The sequence below is a fragment of the Heliangelus exortis genome, chromosome 4 (genome assembly GCF_036169615.1).
Source record: "Heliangelus exortis chromosome 4, bHelExo1.hap1, whole genome shotgun sequence".
NCBI lineage: Eukaryota > Metazoa > Chordata > Aves > Apodiformes > Trochilidae > Heliangelus > Heliangelus exortis.
This window is the reverse complement of record NC_092425.1, coordinates 15,833,642-15,856,427: the sequence shown is the minus strand read 5'-3', so window position 1 is coordinate 15,856,427 and position 22,786 is coordinate 15,833,642. Positions and strand designations below refer to the sequence as shown.

General features: G+C 38.9%; 2 protein-coding genes and 1 long non-coding RNA gene across 4 annotated transcripts in view; 1 reads left to right on the top strand and 2 right to left on the bottom strand.

Annotated features, from left to right (window-relative positions):
• Positions 1-10,259: 10,259 nt before the first annotated feature.
• On the bottom strand, positions 10,260-19,664 carry LOC139795891 (serine-rich adhesin for platelets-like). 2 transcript variants are annotated; one of them, XM_071743124.1, is made up of 8 exons: positions 18,846-19,664; positions 17,420-17,506; positions 17,014-17,247; positions 15,270-15,292; positions 14,115-14,260; positions 13,460-13,560; positions 13,273-13,374; positions 10,260-12,203 (listed from the first exon to the last, which is right to left on the bottom strand). In XM_071743124.1, exons 1-8 carry the CDS (start codon positions 19,386-19,388, stop codon positions 10,422-10,424), a joined length of 3,018 nt encoding a protein of 1,005 aa, XP_071599225.1. In that variant the 5' UTR covers positions 19,389-19,664; the 3' UTR covers positions 10,260-10,421. The 2 variants fall into 2 exon arrangements, with proteins under 2 accessions (XP_071599225.1, XP_071599227.1); XM_071743126.1 differs by lacking the exon at positions 17,420-17,506 and having other exon boundaries at positions 18,846-19,594.
• An 818-nt stretch (positions 19,665-20,482) lies between these two features.
• ANXA10 (annexin A10) overlaps positions 20,483-22,786 on the bottom strand; it is a 30,201-nt gene continuing 27,897 nt past the window's right edge. Inside the window, exons 11-12 of the mRNA XM_071743135.1 lie at positions 22,660-22,782; positions 20,483-21,849 (exon numbers count right to left, since the gene is read on the bottom strand). Of these exons, the coding sequence (XP_071599236.1) occupies positions 21,781-21,849; positions 22,660-22,782 (192 nt within the window). The 3' untranslated portion in view covers positions 20,483-21,780. The remainder of the gene's footprint in view (positions 21,850-22,659; positions 22,783-22,786) is intronic.
• Positions 21,801-22,786, top strand: part of LOC139795895 (uncharacterized) — a 26,954-nt gene continuing 25,968 nt past the window's right edge. The window contains exon 1 of the long non-coding RNA XR_011725738.1: positions 21,801-21,876. This is a non-coding gene — a long non-coding RNA (uncharacterized lncRNA). The remainder of the gene's footprint in view (positions 21,877-22,786) is intronic.

Here is a 22,786-nt window from a genome sequence, read left to right as displayed (position 1 = left end):
GAAAGTTTACATTAATCGGAACAGTTTTAAAGCAGGAACTAGATATATTTTACACCATACCCATATACGTCATACTCAATATGAATTTGAGGCATCACGAGGGCCAAGACACGCTTCCAGCTTCCCTGGTGTTAACTAACCAGGTAGCTTTTGCCAAGTGCTTGTCCCAGTTTTTAAAAGTTCCACCACCCATTGCCTTTAAGGTAGTTTTTAACAGTCAATTTTACCTTTCAATTCTAACTGAGGCTGGTGCATGATAGGGGATATGGTATATCCACTCAATACCTTATTTCTTTGGCCCAGTTATTTATAAGACTATTTTTGAAATGAGTTCCATTGTCTGACCCAATTCTTTCTGGTGTACCATGTCTCCACAAGACTTGTTTCTCTAGGCCCAGAATAGTGTTCCGGGCTGTGGCATGAGGCACAGGATATGTTTCCAGCCATCCTGTACTTGCCTCCACCATTGTAAGCACATAGCGCTTACCCTGGCAGGTTTGAGGCAGTGTGATGTAATCGACTTGCCAGGGGCCTCCCCATACCTATATTTTGACCATCTCCCTTCATACCACAGAGGTTTCAACCTTTTAGCTTGCTTAATTGCAGCACATATGTCACAATCGTGGATAATCTGCGCAATAACATCCAAAGATAAATCCACCCCTCGGTCACGAGCCCATCGATATGTTCCATCCCTGCTTGGGATGGAACGCATCCTGAAGCATTGTGGGCCCATTTGGCTAAAAACAGCTCACCTTTATGGTCGCGGTCCAGATCTATTTGGAACACTTGAGGAGCCTCATCTGCTTGTTCGTTGTTTTGATATTCCTCAGTAGCTCGATACGAAGGTACGTGGACATCTACGTGATGCACTTTTACATCAAGTTTCTCTAACCTAGCAGCAATGTCTTTCCACAGTTCAGCAGCCCAGATAGGTTTATCTCTACTTTGCCAGTTGTTTTGTTTTCACTGCTTTAACCAACCCCATAAGGCATTTGCTACCATCCATGAGTCAGTATAGAGATAAAGTCTCGGCCACTTTACTTGTTCAGCAATGTCCAAAGCCAATTGGATGGATTTGACCTCTGCAAATTGACTTGATTCACCATCTCCTTCATCTGTTTTTGCAACTAGTCGTGTAGGATTCCATACAGCAGCTTTCCACCTTCGATGGCCTCCTACCAGACGACAGGATCCATCAGTGAAAAGAGCATATTGTTTCTCATTCTCTGGTAGTTGGTCATATGGTAGGGTTTCTTCAGCCCATTTTACCACTTTTTCTGGTGGCATTCCATAATAAATTCAGCACTGAGTAGCACCTCATTAACACAGTGCAAAAAACAAAGAATAAACAGATGTAGTAAAAAAATCTGTAAATTGTTTGCTTTTTTGCAAGGTCTCTGTTCCTTTCAACACTGAGACAATTACTCTAAAATTCCAGATTCATATCATATACACCCAATTGATTTTCCCCATGTTAGGAGTTGTATTTTTTTAAGAAATCAATCACACAGTAGTCTCCTGGATAGCAGCAAAAGGATGCATTGTTGCACTGAACATTTGCTTCTCAGCTAGGACTTAATTTATCATGTTAGGTAGCATTTGAATTAACTTGATTGTAATATATGTTAACACATTTACTGTCAGCTTGCATTTTCCTGCCCTCTTCTACACGGGCTTTGTAGCACTAGGGAGTTATCACATGACACATAATTCTTTAATAGAAAAAATTAATTCCTAGATCTGGGAATTTGAAATTCACCTTCATGCTTAAAATGTTCCATGCTTAGGGTCGATTAATGCATTTAAAGCATCAGTGAGAGAGTTGAATGCATGACTTGTGCATACGGAAGAGTCCACATCTAGAAACCAAGAAATATCCAGTGGCCTTGTCAAACTCATTACTCAGAAGGTCCCACTGGCAATTCAGATCACTTTACTAACAAAGTTCCTCCAGTGTACTTGCACAGTTTTTTGGAGTGACCCAGAGTTAGAAGAATGGAACTTTCTAGCTGTGGATCTAAAGTTGTAAGCTTGACAAAATGGGCATTTAAACAAAACCACAATAGTTATTCAGCAGAGATTTTTTTTTTTTTTTAAGGCTGTCTTCCATTCCCTTGGAATAAATGTTACAAGCTGCCCCCTGCTTTATTTGAACAAATATGATTGTCAAGGAAGGAGACAGCCACTCAATACTTATGCACTGGACTTGTATAAGCATGGTTCTTTGGCTGCATTGATGACTGATAACTGGTATGTACTGCTATTTCAAATTAGCTTAACCAGAAGCCTTGTTTGCAATGTGATATTTAAGTACATCTTTTAATTTATAAAGCTTTCTCCTTCCAGAACTTAGGGATGGAGTAAATGTTGAATATGGTTAGACTAGTTTAAAATTTTATTGATAATAAAATTTAAACCACATGGAAGTCTAGTGGCAATGGCTGCAAAGGATTAGCCAGGTATTCACAACAGTACCAAAATGGGAGCCTTGACTTGAATGACGAGTCATTTTGACAAAAAATTGGTGTTATCTCAACCACTCTCGATATTGCTTGTTGCATCCAAAAACAATTATTTTCTGGTACAGGAAGACTGTCATCATGGAAATATGGCTTTCACAGTAACAAAACAAAATTTGCCAGCAGTTCAGTATTGCTCCAGTGCTTCCCCTTTTCCTAATATTTTCAAAGCATTTAGCAAGTTGTCACAGTAATTTAATCACTGTCATTTCAAAAGGGGAAAAAAAACCCAACAAACCACCAAAAACTCCGTACCCAAGCCAGTCAACCACTGTCATATATCATGATGCCTTCATTTTGTAGCTTCTTTCCTCCTGCATCACTTATGCTCTAGCTTTTCCAAAACTGGAGTTTTAATCTTCTTCTTTTACACTCTCTTGCCTGTTTGTTTTAACATAGATCATTAATTTCTCCTTTTAATCTGTTTGTATCTTTATTATTTGCCTAAGCTTTGGACGTGCCTCTGCTACTGTTACCATCTTCTAGAGAACTGCATTGAGACTCCCCAATTCAGGGGCTTTCCTGATCATTTTCATTGTGAAGAAAACTTAACTGAAAAAAACCCCAACAACTTCTGAAGAGCTTGTCAAGCTCTTACATTTGATAGAGCTCCAAACAAATAATTTTTGAGACAGTCACCTTCCTATTAAGTAATTTATAAACTGCACCAGCCTTGTTTCTTCTTCTCAGAAGATAAATTTGATATTTTCTTTCTTCTGCTCTTACCAATTACAGCCCTGTTGTCCTCTTCATTCTTTTAGAGATGCAACTGCTAGTTATGATGCTTTGTCATTTCATCATTATGACTTTTGCCTTTGATGCTTCCTGGCCTCCCATAACCTTGTTCATTAAGTCCATTATTATTATTATGAACTTCTAGCTTGCAGTTCTTAAGCCATTCACACATCCGTTTTATTCCCCACCTCAGCTCAAAAAAACCAAACCACAAGCTCCCTCCCTCTCCCAGCTACTCTACCAAATATCTTCACCTCCATGCTTATAGCCCACAATTTTTTATTTACAGGTAATACCACCTCACTCTGCTCCCTGAGGGTGCTATTGGGAGCATATGTTACCTGCTTTTTTGTAAGCTTTTCAAAGATTGTTGTGAGAACAATCAGAACATACATTCCATGCAGTGTTGTAGTTACTGTAGCAGAGTTTGCCACTAATGCCATTTTATCAAGAGATGAAAAAATATACTATCATATTCTTTGATTCTGTCATGCTGGTCTAGTGAAAGATGTCCCTTCTCATAGCAGAGAGGGAGTTGGACTAGATGATCTTTAAAGATCCCTTCCAGCCCAAACCATTTTGTAATTATATTTTCAACACAATGCTTGTTGTTTTTTTTTTAATTTGGTATGCTTAATTACTAGGGATTGATTTTATTCAGTTGCTGTTCAATTATGTGTCCCTTTTTGTAAAATACAGTGTCTTCATTAGGTGGAGAAAGCTTACACTATTCCTTGTTCAGTTTAGCCAGCATATTTGTCCGAAGTGTAATTTGCTATTTTCGCTTGTGACAAGATAGTTATTCAAACACATTCCCAAGACAATCTTAATAAATTATTGCACTGGTTTGAGCCAGGATAAAGGTAATCTTCTGTCTTGTACTTTTGCTTTCAATTAAGTCTCTTGTAAGTAGCTGCACCTGCTGAAATTAATAGCAAGTTTCTCAGTCAGTGTCTGCTTTTAGGACTGATAATGCTCAATGTTTGTATTTACTGCTAGAGACTGGTGTGCAGAACCAAGGACACTGCTCAGCTCTGAGGAACATTTTGCCCTCCGGAAGGAAAAAAGGAGTAAAGAGGTCACACTCCTCCTTTGGGGAGGAACAGACAAAATTGACCAGAGTATTCCATCCCATACACATCATAGTATAAATCTGAGGGATCACAAGGGTCAAACCCCTTCCTTCCTGCTTCCCCTTCTTTGCTCTCCCTGTTCGCTTCAGCATCCTGGGAGGATTCCATCCGTTCATCTATCTCTGGTCCTGATCCGTGCCAGCCCTTATCTGTGTGTTCCTGCCTCCAGCTCCCGACTGCTGCCAACTCCAGGAGTCCAGCCTGGACTTTCCCAGGGCTGCCCTGCAGCCTTGGTGGTGACGTGGGAGTTACTGGGAGGAAGGGGGGAGAAACATGGTATCAATTTTCCTGCATATTTGTATGTATTTAGTAATTTTTCCTATTTATCATTACTGTTTCATTAAAGTTGTGTAGTTTATTTTCCAACCCACAAGTCTCTCTCCCTTATTCTCTCTCCTTTCTTTATCAGGGAGGGGAATAAATAAAGAGCATCTGTCATTCTGTTTAATTGCCGGGTTAGTGTCAAATCATGACAATTATCTTTCTGAATATTACTCATGAGTCTTTTATGTTTTGTATAATCACAGAAGCATGCGTCCCTATAGCACTAGTAATTATTTTAAGCTCATAGCTCTTCTGACATAATTGTCTTCTGACATATTCTGACATAATGAACTATTATGTCAGTATTTCGAATGTACTCTCTGTGTCCTCTACCAGCCTGCCTGGCAGGCTTTATTGAAACTGAAATTGTTATAGTGCACATATATATGAATTTCTTTCTTTAGGTTACACAAAGGAGATGCTTAGTATGCACTCAGGGATTTTCTAGTCCTCATAAAGTCTATTGGGTATAAGATAGTATCATATTGGGAATGATATACTTGTGCTTTTTAATACACATATATATATTTAATTTTTTAAAACTACTTAAAATGAAACAAAGCTGTCTTTTTTTCTTTTCTTTTCATATATATAAACAGAGTAACACTGAGTGAACTGTGTGATGATGTCCTGGTTTGGGCCAGGATAAAGGTGATTTTCTGTCTTGTACTTTTGCTTTTAGCTAAGTCTCTTGTAAGTAGTTGCACTTGCTGAAATTAACAGCAAGTTTCTCAGACAGTGTCTGCTTCTAGGACTGATAACACTTGATGTTTATAGTTACTGCTAGAGACTGGTGTGCAGAGCCAAGGACACTGCTCAGCTCTGGAGAAAACACAAAGAGGTCCCACCTGCATCCCTCCTTTGGGGAGGAACAGACAAGATAGATGCCAGAATTGACCAAACAGAGTATTCCATCCCATATACATCATCCTCAGTATAAATTTGAGGGATCACGAGGGCCAAGCCAGATTTCCTGATTTCCAGCTTCCGGCTGCCTGCCCTTCCTGCCTTTCCTGCTTCCCTTCCTTCACCCGGCATCCTGGAAGGATCCCGTCTGTTCGTCTGCCTGTGCTCCTGATCCGTGCCAGCCCATATCTGTGTGTTCCTGCCTCCAGTTCCCAACTGCTGCCAACTCCAGGAGTCCAGCCTGGACTTTCTCAGGGCTGCCCTGCAGCCTCGGTGGTGATGTGGGAGTTACTGGGAGGAAGGGGGGAGGAACATGGTATCAATTTTCCTGCATATTTGTATATATTTAGTAATTTTTTTCTATTTATCATTACTGTTTCATTAAAGTTGTGCAGTTTAGTTTCCAACCCATAAGTCTCTCTCCCTTATTCTCTCTCCTTTCTTATCAGGGAGGAGAGAGAGATTAATAGAGAGCGTCTGTTACTCGGTTTAATTGCCGGGCCAGTGTTAAACCGTGACAGATGATCCAAATGATAATGTTCTACTGGCATTTCAGCAACTGTGTGAACACCTAAGACCAGAAACTGAAGTGTATTACCTAAAGGAAAAAAACCCAACAAACCAGTATCAGGACATAGTACACTTACCACACAGATCAGCTGCATTTTTTAGTTAGAAAGTGACTAGCTCTGAGTTATTCCATTTGTTTTATAATAAAGCTTCAGTAACATCCAGTGTTAGTAACACAAAGCTCAATTAAGAGCAACAAGGCTGTGAAGGGACTCCAGCACAAGTCCTATGAGGAAGGGCTGTGGGAGCTGGGGGTGTTTAGTTTGGAGGAGGCCCAGCGGAGACCTCACCACTCTCTCCCAGGCAACTACCAGTAAGACAAGAGGGCATGGACTTAAGCTCTGCCAGGGGAGGTTTAGGTTGGATATTAGGAAGAAATTCTTTAAAGAGAAGGTGATCAGGCATTGGAATGGGCTGCCCAGGGAGGTGGTGGATTGTAGAAAATCCACAGAGGCTTAAGGACGATATGCAGTCACCAATATGGTTAAAGTGAAGTCGTATATTAACAATTCACACTTGCTTTATATAGAGCCCTTGTTTATATAACGATATCTTGCAGGTGGCTATATCTTGGCCACAAATCCTCTTCTCACAGAACTTCTGCTTGCTACATCATTATCCTGTTATTCTTTCCTGCTGCCAGCTCCCTTATCTTTTTCCCATAGCTCATCTTTCAGTAACCTTGCAACTGGACCTCAAGGCCCTTAGCTTACTCTAGCTAAAGCTAAATAGTCAGGATTGCTCACGTCTGTTTTCTTCCAGACAGTTTCCCAACACTGGATTATCCGTCCCTGGAGGTTTTTAAGATGAGGCTGGACGTGGCACTCAGTGCCATGGTCTGGTAATCACAGCAAGTAGTGGATCAAAGGCTGGACTTGATGACCTCAGAGGTACTTTCCAACCTGGCTGATTCTGATTCTAATTTAGAAAATTAACTTTTATAAACTGGTGTTTTAATAGCTTCAGTGCCAAGTAACTCTTGCTAATCGATTATAAAACTAGTTAATTGCATGTATCTTTCAATCGCACTTTTTTTTCCAGACAGTGATACATATATTAAAACAGCTCTCATAAATTTACTGCACAAATGTCACTGTTCTGACAGCTAAGAGATTAGCATTTTAAACTTTCAGTTCATTTGTGAAGGATAGTCATCACCATCTATTCCTGAAAATTCTTCAGATCAACTACATTTTAGTTCACTTGTGATCTGAAGAAATACATTCACACATACTGTACTGTTTAGATAACCTAGGAAAATTAGGCTTTGACAACAGTCTTAGCCGCTACACACAATTTTATAACAGTGTCCAAAATAGTGATGGTAATTATACTCTATTAATAAGTAAGATGTGCATTAAAAATGCAATAATGAATCCCATTTCTTTGAATTGGCTCTGGTGCTCATCAAGTGATCACTAATGAAGTCTATCACTTGAAATCTCTTTAGGCAATATTAAACTATATGTTGTTAGGAGACACTGGGGGAAAAGCCTGTATCTACTCAGGTAATGCTGCTGAGCTACCATCACCTGACTGAAACTTTTTACCTCCAGTTTTTAACATGTGAAACAAAATTATGACATAGATGGAACATAGTAGTAGGAAAGACTTCTTGGACAATAAAATTGACTCAAATTACTCTTTCCTGTAAAATCTTGCACAAATATACTTCAACTAGGGTAGAAGTGAACTTATTTAGACCCTTTCCTTATTTGTGTTTCCCCAACATAACTCATTGATCTTTTTAGCTAAGACACAACAGACCAAGGAATGAAGTCAGAAACTGACAAAAAACATTATTTGGCAAGTGAGCATGAAATCCTGGCTGAAAGACACTTATATTAGGTCTGTCACAGGGTACTAATTTTGTTTCCTTAAGACTGTAATGTTTCCTAAAACATTAGTAAAAGTAGTCAACATTTAACTTCCAATAATGTATATGAAAAACACCTCACTTCTGTTATGGCTTTTAGTAAGGAGTCAAAAGTGAAAGATGACCAAGTGATTACGTCAAAATGACCAAGGATTCAACTTGTGCAAATACAAGAAAAATTGATAATTTTATTGATTCAACATCTGAGTGAACTGTAATTTTACTGTGACCTATTGTAAATAAAACATCCTAACATTTATCGCCCTGTAAAACCTTCATGCTGAGCTATAATACACTTCAATAAAAACTTACCATGATTGAAAAGCAGTCCTAGGACTGTAAGGAATTCACACACCAACAATATCTGCTTTTGAAAAATAGAGCATCATAGCTGTTTATTTGCTTTAAAATTTTATAATGGTGTCCTTTCACTAAAAGACAATGCATCTGCTTTAAAGTTCATCAGACTCTCATGAAACCATTAAGAGGCATGAAGAGAAGATACTCGTTAGGGTTTCTGAATAACTCATAAGGATTTTTTTGTTACTGTAAGAAACAAACATTTTCTACAACTTACTTCTGGCAACAAGGTATTTTACCTGTCTCTCTAAAATTGTTCAATTTCTCTTATTTTCATTATAATGAGATCAGCCTCCACCCATAACACTTCTGGCCATTATCATCTCCCCCAGCCTTTGTCACTTGGTAATTTAACTTAATACCCCTTTAACACTTCACTCCTACACATGCAGAAGGACATGACAAGATTTACTAGAGATACAAGCAGAATAACTCTTAGGAGAAAACTGCAACACAGTAATACTTAATATAAATAACCATAAAACTAACAATGATTATTTCACCACCTTTCTTGCTATAATGCAGATACAAAGGGATGATTACTAAGCTTTATACATTCTAGAAACTCTTTTTCAGCACTTTTTAATAGAGGAATGCATTGTGGCAGAAAAACTCAGTTCAGGAGTTTAACACAAACCAAATTAAAATTAGGTCGTTTCCTAAACCAAGAATAGTATTTCAAAGTATTCTCTAGCAGCAAATATATTGCTAAGCCTAGCAGAGATTTAAATTTAAGTAATATTTGTCTTATGAAGTTACATATATAATCTAGAATTTTTAATTTTCTTTAAGCATAACTAGTTGCTGGTGAAAAATTCTGAAGGGCTGTTAAACATTCTGATCTCATACATACCAGTTGACTTATCTACCTAGTGCAGGATTAATTTATTTAAAATATGGCACCAGTTCTTGTTGGAGAGTGAACACTAAATGAAATAGAGCTTTAACCTGAAATAGTTCTACTGCCTGTGTATTCTAATCTAAGGCAGAATTATCTTTTAGATGAAAAAAAAAATAATTAGAAAATAAAGCATTTTTATCTTCAGTTTGTATCATATTTCAACAACTAAAAAGTCAACGAGTTCTGGATCATTATTACTTACAATAAGAAGTGCTGTTTTCCATTTTTTTCCTGTCCTAACACAAATCTTGTAAGGAGATTTTTGTGTTTTAAAAGCTAGATTCTCCTAATGCTTTCATCAAAACAGATAGTATCTGTCAACTGATTCTGACTTGCAGAAAGACAACTCAAAAAATTGGTTCCAAAAGGAACTGATATTGAGTTGTGATGGTTACTTTTCATACACAGCATTTCAGAAGTATAGGTGACACCCTTCTGAGACGTGTAACAAGAACGCTGATGTGGCCAGTTGTGCGCCAGTTTCAAAGGAATAAGAGATATTACTGAAATTACACTTGAATTTGCACTTTTGATAGACATTAAATACATCATAGAAAAACAGCCAAAGGGAGTAATGCAAACCAATTTTCAGTAATGCCCTTCAACACTCCTTATTTTCCCCATGTCTCCCCTTCCTTTCCAGATGAATGCTATGGTCTGTGCTTTCTTACTGATTTAACCCCAGTGCAAGTGCTGCTGTACTTAAACAGCAATATCCTGCTTCCTGCTGCAGGGATTTCACTGAACTTTCTTTCTGGGATAAATCAATGCACCACAACCCACGTTCCACACAAGTGATGGCACTTCTTGGAAAGTGTGCATTCTTAAACAGACAGCACATACAGTCATACTTGAGTTTTAGCAAGACATGACATTCTTGGTTGGTTGTTCAGCTTGGGTTTGTACTACAAAAATCACTTTAGTACACTATATTTATTTGCAGGTAAGCATTTATTTCTAACACAGAGATACCTCAGTTGGCAAGAATCAGGGAGAACAATAGCTGTAAAATCACAGGTATCCCACTTCTTAATGCGTTAAGTAGCATTTATTTAATTCCAGCTTATTTATAGTTATCTTCTATTTAATGCTCTTCAAGTCTCTGATTTTCTTCTAGTAGATATTTTATCTTCAGCAACAGAAAAATACTCTGATGCACTGCTGGTATCAGTTGAGACAGATGTCTGGCTTAGTTCTTCATTGTCTGAATCGCTGTCACTTGGCATTCCTACTGCCTCATTTACTGTAAGCCCAGAACTTCCTAAAGATGGATCACTGAGCACACCAGGAACAAAACGAGCTCCATTCTGAAACTGTACAGAGTCAGGTTCGTTTGTCTTCCCAGAACAGTCATTTGCATCCACAGTTTCATTTTCTTCATCTTTTACATTTATATCTTGGTTTGTGTCTTTGGTAAGTGGAGGGGAAGATGCATTCTCATTTTTAACAGAAAGAACAACTGAACATAAAGGCTGACTACAAGAATTGTCATCAGCAAGCATTTCTGCGCTTTTGGTTTTCTTTACTGAGTTTGTGGGAAAGAATGAACCTTCACATTTTGGATGACTATGTCTAGAAGCAGGTTCTGCACACCTTGGAGATACAGGCTTCCCTAAATAGGGAGGTGTCTTGTCAGGGGAAGTCACCTTCTCTTTTTCTGTTTTTTCAGTACCATTTCCAGCTAAAGCCATGGAGGAAGTCAGTGAATCAGAGGTATTTCTAACAATACTTCCAAAAGTAAATACTGGTGAGGGCAACTGAGAAGAGTTATTGCTGAAGGAAAATACACAACTATCGTGGAGAAGAGGGGACTTGGAGACATCATTCACCCCACTTGTGGTGTTGGTTTCTGAAGTACTACAAGCAACATTTGTGACAGACTCTGAGGCATTAGCTTTTTGTTCCCATGAGGCAGATGACTTCTGTGTACCATATTCTACAGTTTCCTTTGCAGAAAGTATTCTTTCTCTCACTTGAGATGATGCATTTTTGTCAGATGGCTTCTCAGATTGGCTAAAAATTGCAGATAATGGAAAAAACTTAAATGAATTGCTGACTCCCAATCCTGCAAAACAATCTCTTTCTGAATTGCAATCAGGAAAATAAAGATCAGGCTTATCCTGTTGTTTGGAGTCTAAATTAGGACTGGTTGAAGCATCAGAAACGGTGGTTTTGGACACAGGACCATGTTTTCTAAATTTGCTTTCATCCTGGTTATGGGTTTTATCTTCATGATCACCTTTCCCAAGATAAAACTGAGGGAAAACATATTTCCTGTCCTTCTTTTTAAAGGAAGGGGTACATGCATCTTTAATAAATCCTGGCAATGAGTTGTTACATGCACCAAAAGCAAAAGGTGAAACAGAAAGTCTCTCTACAGAAACATCTAGAAATTCTGAATTTGAACCAGTAACAGCTACTGATGCTGCAGGTTTTAAGCCAGTAGAAGTACTAGAATTTGCATCCATTTCATTAGGAACAATAACTGCTGATGCCTGTATCAGCAGTTTTTCTTTAGTTGCCAAGTTTTTAGAGTTTTCTGATAAGGACGGAGTGGCTGCTTCCTGGAAACTTCTCTCATGAAGTAATTTTGAGTCACCACACATTTCAGAAAAGTTCGTATTTGTGGATGGGATGCTGTGATTACTGACTCCAGAAAAGCTTCTCTCAAAGCCACATGCTCTTTCTAGGTTTCCTGTTTTTATTTTATCTGTGTTACTTGCTTTGGTATGTGAAGATACAAAAGGAGTTCCTGAGGACCTATCCTTCGAAGCTTCAGAAGTTACAAGTTTATACTTTTTATTTGCAGGTAAGGTCTGTGTCTTGAACTCATTGGTGAGCTGCTTACATTCCATATAGTATTTATAACGTAATTCCTACAAAGACAGCAAAGAATCCCATTAAGTAAAAAGTGTTTGTGGATTGAGAGGTTATAAAACTCACATACAATCCAGGACTGAAGAAAAGTTGATATATTTTATAGCATGTGTTTTTGATGTATTTTTCCACTGCTGCTAGAAGGAAGCAGGACATAAATGACTATGTAGAAAAGCTCTTTAAAAACAATTGAAAAAGATCCATGTTGGAATTCTGATGATAAAGTAGGTTTTGAAAAAGAAGACTAAATGTATTTGACGTCGCTGACAAAATCAGAAATAGCTACGAATACTAGCTCAGACATTAAGTGACATTTTCAAATTGTCTTGAAAAGTAACTATCTGAAACAAACTTAGGTTGTGGGGATTTGGGGTTTTTTACTAATACAACAACTATACAAATTATATTCTCAATGTCAGAACAGGTGTTCTACAAAATAATACAGCAAAACTAAAATAATTCTATAGTTAAAGGACTTAAGCAACTCTTTCATTTAATCACCTGCCACTTGTATTCTCAGAACATTGTGATTCACTGCTAGCCATGCTTAACTAACTAACTAGAATAATTCTATACAGAATAATACTCACTCAGCCATCCAAATGGAACTGCTAGTAATTGAAAAAAAATCTAGTTTTAGAACTAGATCATTGGAAATGAAACGAAAAAACGAGGCTGTATTGAGTTTCATGTCAAATTACCAGGAACTTAGGTAGTCTTAGAAGAGCAAATTCTATTTCTCTTCAGAAAACAGAACACAAGCAGATGACTTCTTCAAATAAGCAAGAGAGAAGCTTATTTGGATTAGAAAGCGACAGATGTAACTTAAGAAGTCACACTAAAATATAAACCCAAATATTTTAAGTTAGTAGTTCCAGTAGTTTTTTCTAAAGAAAAAAAGAAAAAGTAAAATTCTGACAGCTTTAATAAGCTAAAAACCAAACATATTCTAGAATTGGGAGGTTAACTTTCTAAGAAAACTGAGTAAGATTATAAAAGCTTTATATATAAAGCTGTGTCACAATAAGCAGTAACTTAGCCATACTTACAATAGATGTTTAATCATACCTCATGACTCATGTTTTGAAATGCTGACATTTCTGATATTGACATTAAGCGAGTACAGATCCTGCTACCATCTGACAGTGCTTCTTCCTGTCCTGCTACAGGCTGGAAAAAATGTTGCAGCAGACATTAGAGTTCATAAGACAAACTAAAAAAAAAAAATAGTATAGTCCCACAGTCAGTAACTTACAAGAAATGTGTTTGGTGTGTTCTTCTGGTCCTGCCATTGCTTTAGGTCATTTTTAAATAGAGTAGTTTTTGTCGAGTTCTCAGTTCCTTCAGAAGATAGGTCTATTAGAAAGAATACAGTAAGACTGATGGAGAGTATATTACGTATGAAAAATACTGAAAAGTTTCTGTGCACATAAACACAGATTCCAATTAGGAACAAAAGTATATTGCCCTAAGTGATACCCGTATACCTCTTGGAACTTCTGTGATACAAAGCAAGAGGCCCATGTAAGCAGTTTCTAAACATCTGCCCTGACACAAAACACCTCCTCTATAAGGTAGAACATTTGATAAGAGCATAGGTAATGTATATATCACACTATAACAAATGCCCATCTAGTTCAGCAACACTTCAGTGTCAATACTGATTGTACAGGAAAATACTTCCTCTAGCTTCCAGAAATAGAGCCTAGGGACTTTCTAAAGAAAACGTATTCATAAAATATATTTAAAAGCCTTTGATAAATTTACCATCCAGTAATTTGCTCATGTGCCTTCCAAACATTTGTGTACTTTCACCACAGTCTGTTCATTAGCAATTAGTTCTGTAAGTTGCAGATTCTTAAGAGTGATTTGCCAAATCTTGTCCTATATTAAAAGTCCTTCTTCCCTACCTTTAACAATGCCTCCATTAACAGGCATTAACTTCAAAGCCAAGATTTCATTAACCACAGGTTTGATATCCATCTTTTTTTGAGTATATTCTGGTGGTTTTTCATAGCTGGACGCTATATTCATCAGGTCAAGCTGAGTTTTCATTCTGGAAAAGTAAAAAAACCCAAAACCAACCAACCAAAACCAACAAAAATCAATAAAACAAAAACCAGAAAAAAAACCCAGACAAACAAAAAAAACCAAACCACAAACTTAAACACTTTTTTAAGGTTCACATGCAAACAACTAAATTACACCTGCCTAATAAAAAAAACCCCAAAGTAAATAAATTTTAAAAGAAATCACAAAGAGGGAGAGCAAATCAAAAAAAGTAAGTAAGTATCCAATAAATGTCAAATTTCCTAGATTCTCTTAAAACTCACTGGTTCATGATTCACTTGAATTAGGTTTCATATGCAATGAGAATTGCAAGTAATGCCTGTAGGTTCAGAAAAAAAATCTTGAAAAAAATATTTTCTTAGTCTGCTGAATTATACCTGAATCTGAATTATACTTTCTTCAGAGCACAGTGCTAATATTAGTCTGAACCAGAGTATTTTAAAGGATTCAATTTTCAATGTTCTTTCTTAATTAAACATTTCTCTGCTTAGAAAATTTCAAGACAAATAATTAATAATCTTTAGAAAGGCTACACATGGTAATGAAAGCACAAAATCGATGACACTACAGAATCTCCACATACACTCTTAGACATCAAAATTTCTGTAAAAAATACAGCTATGCTTCAGTGTTCCTGAGTTTAAATGTTATTAAATAGGCAATTACCATTGCTATAAATTACTAGTAATACAAATACAGTATAAATAAATAAATTACTATTAATTAATTCCTATACCAAGTTTTTGGCAAAGAACCAATTCAAAAGATAGATTATCTCTAATACCAGACAAAATATCACTAAAATTCTTGACACATTTCCTAAATTCTGGAATACAGAGCATCCAAAAATCTGAATATACTATAATGTCATAAGTACTAATATTGTTTTCATTTTAAGTTGCTATATCTGGCCATATCCAAAGTAACTATTTTCATGGTTTTAAGCTTAAAATTACAATAGAGAATTAACAAAGCATATAAAAAAAGATATATACCTTGTATTCAAGCCACAGGCCACCTATAAATAAAACAAGAATTTGTAAGATACGGGTTTTCCTCCAACTCTCAAAAGGAGATTACTGCTTTATCAAAATACTTCAGAGACTAAACTTCTTGTCTTCATTTCACAGAACTATCGGTTTTAAACCTATTAACATCTTGAGAAAAAAAAAAAAAAAAGAGCATCCTAATTAGGAAAAAAAAAAAGGTACATCTGGGAAAATTACTTATCTTGTATTACCTTCTGTTAAAGACAAAAAGAATTCTTTCAGAGCCAGATAAATTAAACAGTGAATCATGACCCATGTGGTTATCTAGTCTGTATCAGATGTACTGGTAAACCTTCAAATGAGACTATTTTGTGTTTCCTGGTGTGGGAAGCCTCTGCTACTTGCTGTCAAGATCCTATTACACTGACATTAAGAAAATCTTTCAGTTTTATATCAGCCAGCAAATGGCTTTATGAAGTGGACCATGCTGCAGTCAACCGACAGTTCCCAAAGAATGGGGCACGAAAAGTCGAAAACAGAATGGATCATAGACTTGCTGCTTCCCTATAAAAAACTGGCAATTTTACTGTATGAAAACAAAAAACACCACCTCACTGAAATAAGTTGTGTAGTGTTATGTGGGGCAGCCTAGAAGGTGTTGCTTTTAAAGCAAATACTTATCATTGGAGTCACAATATTTCTTACAAAAGCAGAAGTTGCTTTTATTTTGGGTAAAAAGTGAAATTTTCCTTAGCAAGTTGTTAACAGAAACTTAATCAAACTCTTAAGAACTTCTTTAGCTTCTTGTTTATCTGAAGGCAGCAAAAAGACAACAGCAAGAAAGGGTAAGCCTTCAAGCTAAAGAAAACACAAAATTTAGCTGTTATTTTAAGTACTTTGCCCCATCTACCATTTGTGTAAGTTCACTATGACTGCAGTCATAGTGTTTGACATAAACAAGAGGAAAAGGTCTATACCTAGTACAGACCTAGGAAACAGTGAAGATTAAGCTTGTGTCTTGGGGTCCTCTAACATTAATCTCGCAATCAGGCACTATTTTTCTCCACATTTTCCTCAAATGATATGAGAAAGATTTTCAGTCCTGTATAAAGGAAGTGCTTGTACTATACAGTACAGTGCATGTCAGAAAAATCTAAGCTACCTCTGAATAGGATGATTTATCTCCATAGCACAGGTCAGTGCAAAGTTTACAGAGGTCTTAAAAATCAGTACAACCATCTTAGCTCAGGTATCCCAACATGGTTTGCCACCGTACAAACACTGGCTCCGATCTTTTCCCAGAAAGCACTTTTAATGTCTTGCAGGTTTAAAAATGCAACACAAGTGCTCAATATGCAAAGCATTTGAAAATAAATATGAAAAAGGAAATATAGGTGAGAAAATTCTGGAGGCAGTACTAGTAATAACTCCCTATGCAGCACCAAATCAGTTAACTTCAAGAGCTGGTCACGTATTACAGTGGTACAGTCGATATTAATCTCATTAGTTTTCAGTGAAACTATCTACCAAATTCACTAAATATCACTGATAAGCTGCAAAGAAAGCTTTTCAAGTCTTTCTAAAATGAAAAAAAAAAAAGCTACTACAAGAAGTATGAAACATTAAATAATTTAAAGTCTCTATTTTTCATTTCTTGAATTTGTTTTTCCTGATCTAGGCAATCATAATCTATAATATAGCAGGCCCTGTACAACATTGTACAACATATATCAAATAGTAACAAAGTCACCTCCAGGAAACGCTGAGGATCACACTCATGGACAAGCTTGTCACAATCCTTCAAAAAGTTCTCAATAGTCTTCTTGTGAGCTTCCTTCATTTTCTTCCAAATTTGAAATTCTTTCTCTTTTTTACTTCTTTGATTTTCAACATCCTCTAGTAACTGTCTTTTCTTCATTTCCAGAGTTTTGAAAATTTCTCCAAATTCCAGTACAATTATCTCTGCATCATTGTTCAGCACCATCTAGGAGCAATAGAACATAAAACCAGATGACAACACGGCAGCAGTGTCTCCATGGAGTTACTTCCCTAAATAAGATAAGAGCACAAGAAATAGTAGCATGCTCTATGTTTTGATTAAGCTATCATGAGAAGAGAAACAAATACATATAAAATAACCTGCATCTGTAACTCACATCCGTATCATTCGGTTGACTTGAGATTTCCTTCATCAGCTTCTCATTTATTACTCTTAGTTTTTTCAGACTGCTGAAGAAGGTTAACTGCAAAGCAATGGAAACACTTATTACAACTTTATCCACTCAGTGGTTACTGAAAATAACAGCATCAGATTTCTGTACAATATATTAAACGTAATGCTTTCCTAGATCAGTACACAAATGTTGCTTTGATATTTCTCTCTCCCAAAGTAATGATTTTAGACTGATATACAATGCATATTGCTAGAACAGCTAACAGGGTTACGGTATAGTTAAAACAGCTTCCTTCAGCCTTTTCTTTAACCTCTCCTCTCACACATCTGTAAGTTTTAGTGCTGTTATTCCAGGTTGACCACCAACTGTGTGATAGTCACTTTTTTTTCTGCCTCTCACTGATAAGGTAGAAAGCTGTCCATAACTGAGCTGTTTCTGTTTGGTTTTAAATTTAAGGTGGTAACTTTTTTGTTTTTTAACCTTATCACAAAATTTTACACAGAAAGCCTAGTGCAAAGTCTATTTTTCCCTGGTTTCCTGAGTGACAGGCAATTGCTGATAGAAAAGGCAGAAGGGCAGCCAGTGCAAAACCAACTTTGGGCTTGAAGAAGGATCAATGCCATACTTAAAGTCTCCTACCTATACTTTTCACTGCTACCTTGCAGTTCTTTCAATTACTGCACAGCAGGTCTACTGGATGACATTGCATCCTGTATCCAATCTGCACAAGGCAAGAAAACTTCAACTCTACCCAAATGATAGCTATTTTAGCAAAAATTAGTACTACCACTGCAACTAACCTTTAGGCCAGGAAGTTGCCTTTTTTTGTGCAAACATGACTGTATATTGGTTTTACATCCATTAAGCGATCAATTGCCTAAACCACCTTTTTCTAAATATGCAATTATCTACAACACAAATCACCTATGCCAGTTCACAGAGCCTATAAACAAAATTATCTGTGGGGGTAGGGTTTTGTGTAGGACTAGCATCTTCCTGAACCTGAAAAAGCTGGATCCAGGCATGCAATAAACTCTTAGCATGTGTGTTTTTCAGCAAAGACTTCCAGCAAAGTCTTTATAAATAAAAAAAAAAAACCAAAACCAAAAAAAAAACCGAAACATAAAGTCCGCAGCTGTTCAGGTGCTTTACTAAACTGTTGATACTGTAATACTGGTCCCCTGTACGTGCTGGATGAAGTCTAACGTCCGCAGGGGAAGGCACACCCTGGTTGTCTACAAACAAATCATTACTCCTGGTTCATAGCTGCACATTCCCTCACTGCCTCTGACCTGACGATCACACTGCGTTTCCCCCGCCCCGATTTAGACTGAAATTACCCCGGCTCCGCGGGCTAGCCCGACCTTTCAGCCAGAGCCCTGGAGCGGAGGCGAAGCGCCGTGCTTACTTTTTCCTCCTGGTAAACAGTGTCTATGAGGTTGACAGAGTGGAAGATGCCTTGGTGGTCCTCAGAAACGCACTGCCCGCACCCCGCCTGGCGGCACATCCGGCAGTAGAGCTGCACCAGCCGGCTTGGATGCTTTTGGCAGGTTCCCCCGAACGCCCCGAACGCGGAAAGCAGGCCAGGCCCCTGCCCCTGCTCTGCCTCCCCCGCCTTGGCGGCCCCCGCCGTTCCAGACCGGTAGAGCTTCACCACCTCCGCCAGGGTGGTGTTGACGGGCAGCGCGGCGGCTCCGCCACGGGGCAGCGGGCACAGCTTCCTACACAGCGGGCACGACACCCGGGCGCCGGCCGCACTGCCGCCCAGCCCCAGCGTCCCCCGGGAGAGGCGGGCCTGCCCCTGGCCCCGTTGCTGCTGCAGGCGGGCGGCCTCGGCCGAGGCCAGGCACTCCAGCACGCAGACCCGGCAGAAGTTGTGCGAACAGAGGGGCAGCGTCACCGGCTCCTCGAAGAGGGACAGGCACACGGCGCACGTCAGGCTGGCCTCCATATCCGATAAGGAGGCGGACGGTCGAGGCCGTCGCTCCTCCTGCTCCAGGACCGGCTTACATGCGGGCCGGCTAGGCGTCCCGGGCTCGTCCCCCTTCCTTGCTGCCTCCAGGTCTGCAGCAGCGAGGGACTGCAGGCCACAGCAGGAGACACATAGAGTCCGCAAACTCCGACCGCCGCTTCCAATCGTCTCCCTCCCAGGAAGTAGAAGCCGGCAGCGGGGGCGGAGGCAAAGAGAGACTCGGTGGCTATTGGGGGGGGCACGAGATTGACACCTCCGCCTCCCACTCAGAACAGACGAGGGGGGCGTGAGGCGGGGCCGTGCGGGAGGGGCGCGGAGCCTTCCATGCGTGAGCGGTCGCTCGGCAGCGCCGCGCGGTCCGCCCAGGGCGGGGCGGGGCGGAGCGGGGTGGGGCGGGAGGGGGAGAGGAAGGGGGAGGGGGAGGGATGGGGCAGAAGGGGAGGGGCGGCAGGGCAGGGCAGGGCAGGGCAGGGCAGGGCAGGGCAGGGCAGGGCAGGGCAGGGCAGGGCAGGGCAGGGCAGGGCAGGGCAGGGCAGGGCAGGGCAGGGCAGGGCAGGGCAGGGCAGGGAAGGGAAGGGAAGGGGAGAGTTCTGGGACGGGACGGGACGGGACGGGACGGGACGGGACGGGACGGGACGGGACGGGACGGGAGGGTGCTGAGCCCCGCCTTCCTGCTCGGCGCGAGAGCGACTGCGCCTGGCGGTCTTTAGGGCCGCCGCTGCCATTTTTTGTGGGGGTGTGGGTGCAGCTGCTGGGGAGGTTTGGGAACTCTTGCTCAGGGAGATACCACGTGAGCGAGGCTTCTGCAGTTCAGAGGAGGCGTCCTTGTTCCTTGACTGAAAGAACTCCACAGAAAGTAACTCCACAGTGCTGAGCTACGGCTGGTTTTAGCCGTCTGTTACTTTCAAAATTGTAACTTGAGTCTAGGACTTGATTAATGTTGACAAGTTGGGATAGTGCTCATCTTATTCGCGTTTTTATTCTAATTTTCCTACCGGAGATGTTAATCCCAAAGCTACAGCTTAATTATGTTACCCACTTGAAATATTTTGAAGTGTCAAACTCAAGAGGGATTCAACTGAAAAGTTTATTGTAAATCAATAGGTTTGTAACAATATTTCAAAAAAAGCAAGATAAACTGAAAATCATGGTATATTCACAGCCTGAAGGAAGTCAGGGGTGCAAGCAGCATGTTTTTATAGTACTGCTTTATTCAGGTGTACTGAGCTATACTTCTAGAAAGTACTAGTTAAAAAGAAAAAAGATACTGAACATCAAGATGGAAACCTTGTAGCTGCAGGAGACAAACAAAAAGGGCAGTTTAGTGAATATACTAAATTTTCAGTTATCTGTGCTTACATAAAAGACTGACACGAGGTACAAAGGCAGGGGCTGGAAAGCCCCATTGTTAGGCTGCACCAAACAGACTCAGGATATTTAGAAGCCCAAGTTTTCCTGTGGGCTCTGCCGGCTGTCTTTGCTGTGGGATGAGTTGTCACCAGAAGTTTTGGGACTGCCTTTTCTGGTATTCTGATTTTGAGGTGCAATGCTACCTACTCTAGTCAACCCCTGTATTACACCATCTCGGGCATCCCGGAAATACGTCAATGCTCTGAAGGTCAATATTCAATTGATAATTAAAATGAGAGGCACAAATGGAATTTCAGAGTTTAATTCTTTGGAACTTCTACACTTAAAGCTACATAATTCTTTGTCACTTGTCACCCCTGGAAACTAGGGGTTTTCAGTGTGTGGCACATAATCAAGATTGATTTGGGATCCTTGATGCTAATCTTTTTCTAAAATTGATAGAATTGAAATGCCATTATGTGTGAAGGCTGAAGGAAAGACAATACAAAAGCTCTTTTTGGTGAATGACTGATAAAATATTGGAGCAGGTGCTTAGTTTGATAGAAACTAAAACAGTAACTTTCATAAGCATAAAGTATGAGGTATAAGAAATGGGAGACAAAGTAAAAAAAAATAATTAAATGAGGGAATCAGGCTGCTAAAAGTAAATAAAGGAAACTGTTTTTTTTTCTTTCCATTGTGGAAATGAATACATCCTTCCAGACCCCATTGTCTAATGTTCATGATTAAATGATCAAAATATGCTTATATTGAGTTATTTTACTACTTGCTTCATTAATTTACATTAGTCATAGAAACAGAAATAGTAATTAGAACTAGGAATAAAACCATGTTCCTGCCAACATTTTTCCTGTCTCAAGGAAGATTTAATATCAGCAAATGTATAGCGTTGATTTTTCTATTCTGTAGAATAGAGATCTCCTACAGTTAGTGTGTTGTGTATAGCTTTAATTTCTATTTCAGGTAGAATTATACAGTCTTCAAAGTTCATCTTCTTCTTTCAATAATCTTCTGCATCACCAGCACAGATAGCAAGTAAAGCACTCTCATAATGCCCTGAAGCAAAGTGCTACAAGAAAAAGAAATCAACATTTCTGTAAGTTTTTTTAATATTTCTTCTCTTGGTATGTGACAAGGACTATACTAATGATGTAATGTTTTGTAAAATATTACAATGTTTTCATAAGAATTCTAGGCCAAGTTTTTTTCAGTTCACAGTTTTTGGGCTTTGATTACTTGGGCAACTTGTAGCAATGTAACTTTGAACAGTTGGATCAAACCTGATTAATACTCCTGAAGTTCAATACCAAAAAATTATGAGCAGTTTCTTACATTTACTGCACTTTATACAGTTGGATTTTAGCAAAATAAAAAAGGTAAAGTGTCTTAGCAAGAGTAATTTGTGTTTTAACATCCAGAGTGAGAGGACAAAAGGAGTAGTTTTTCTGAAGGCTGATACTATCTAAGCACAAGGATAAAATCAGGTTGCTATCCCAGTTTTGCATGAAAGCTATAACAGCTTAACTTTGCAGGGCAGTGTAAAAAAAGATGTTATCAATTAGTGTCGGAACTATTAACAAACTATTCCTCAGCATGCACTGTCTGCCCTGTGTATAGCCTCCTCTTGGCATAGAGGAAGTACGGAATCACAGGGAATGAGAGCGAGTTCTGAATTTATTGGTCACTTACTGGCAGCCTGAAGAGCTGAAAAATAAGCTATTGTATTTATACATTGCTTTTTTTTTTAAAAAAAGCAGTGTTTTAATGTGTTTTAATGTGAGTGTTTTAATGAACATTAACTGTCTATGTTTCTGGTAGGGATTGGCACAACCTGTGTGTTGCCAGTGCTGAATATGCCTGAAAGTGCATAGGAGCTTACTTTGATGTCATGAAAGAGTGATTTCCCATATGTCTCTTTGTATCGCTGTCGTATATTCATCAAGTCAATCTCACTCCTGGCAATGAGAATCCTTATAACAGTTTTATTGTGAAACCCCATGTCCTAA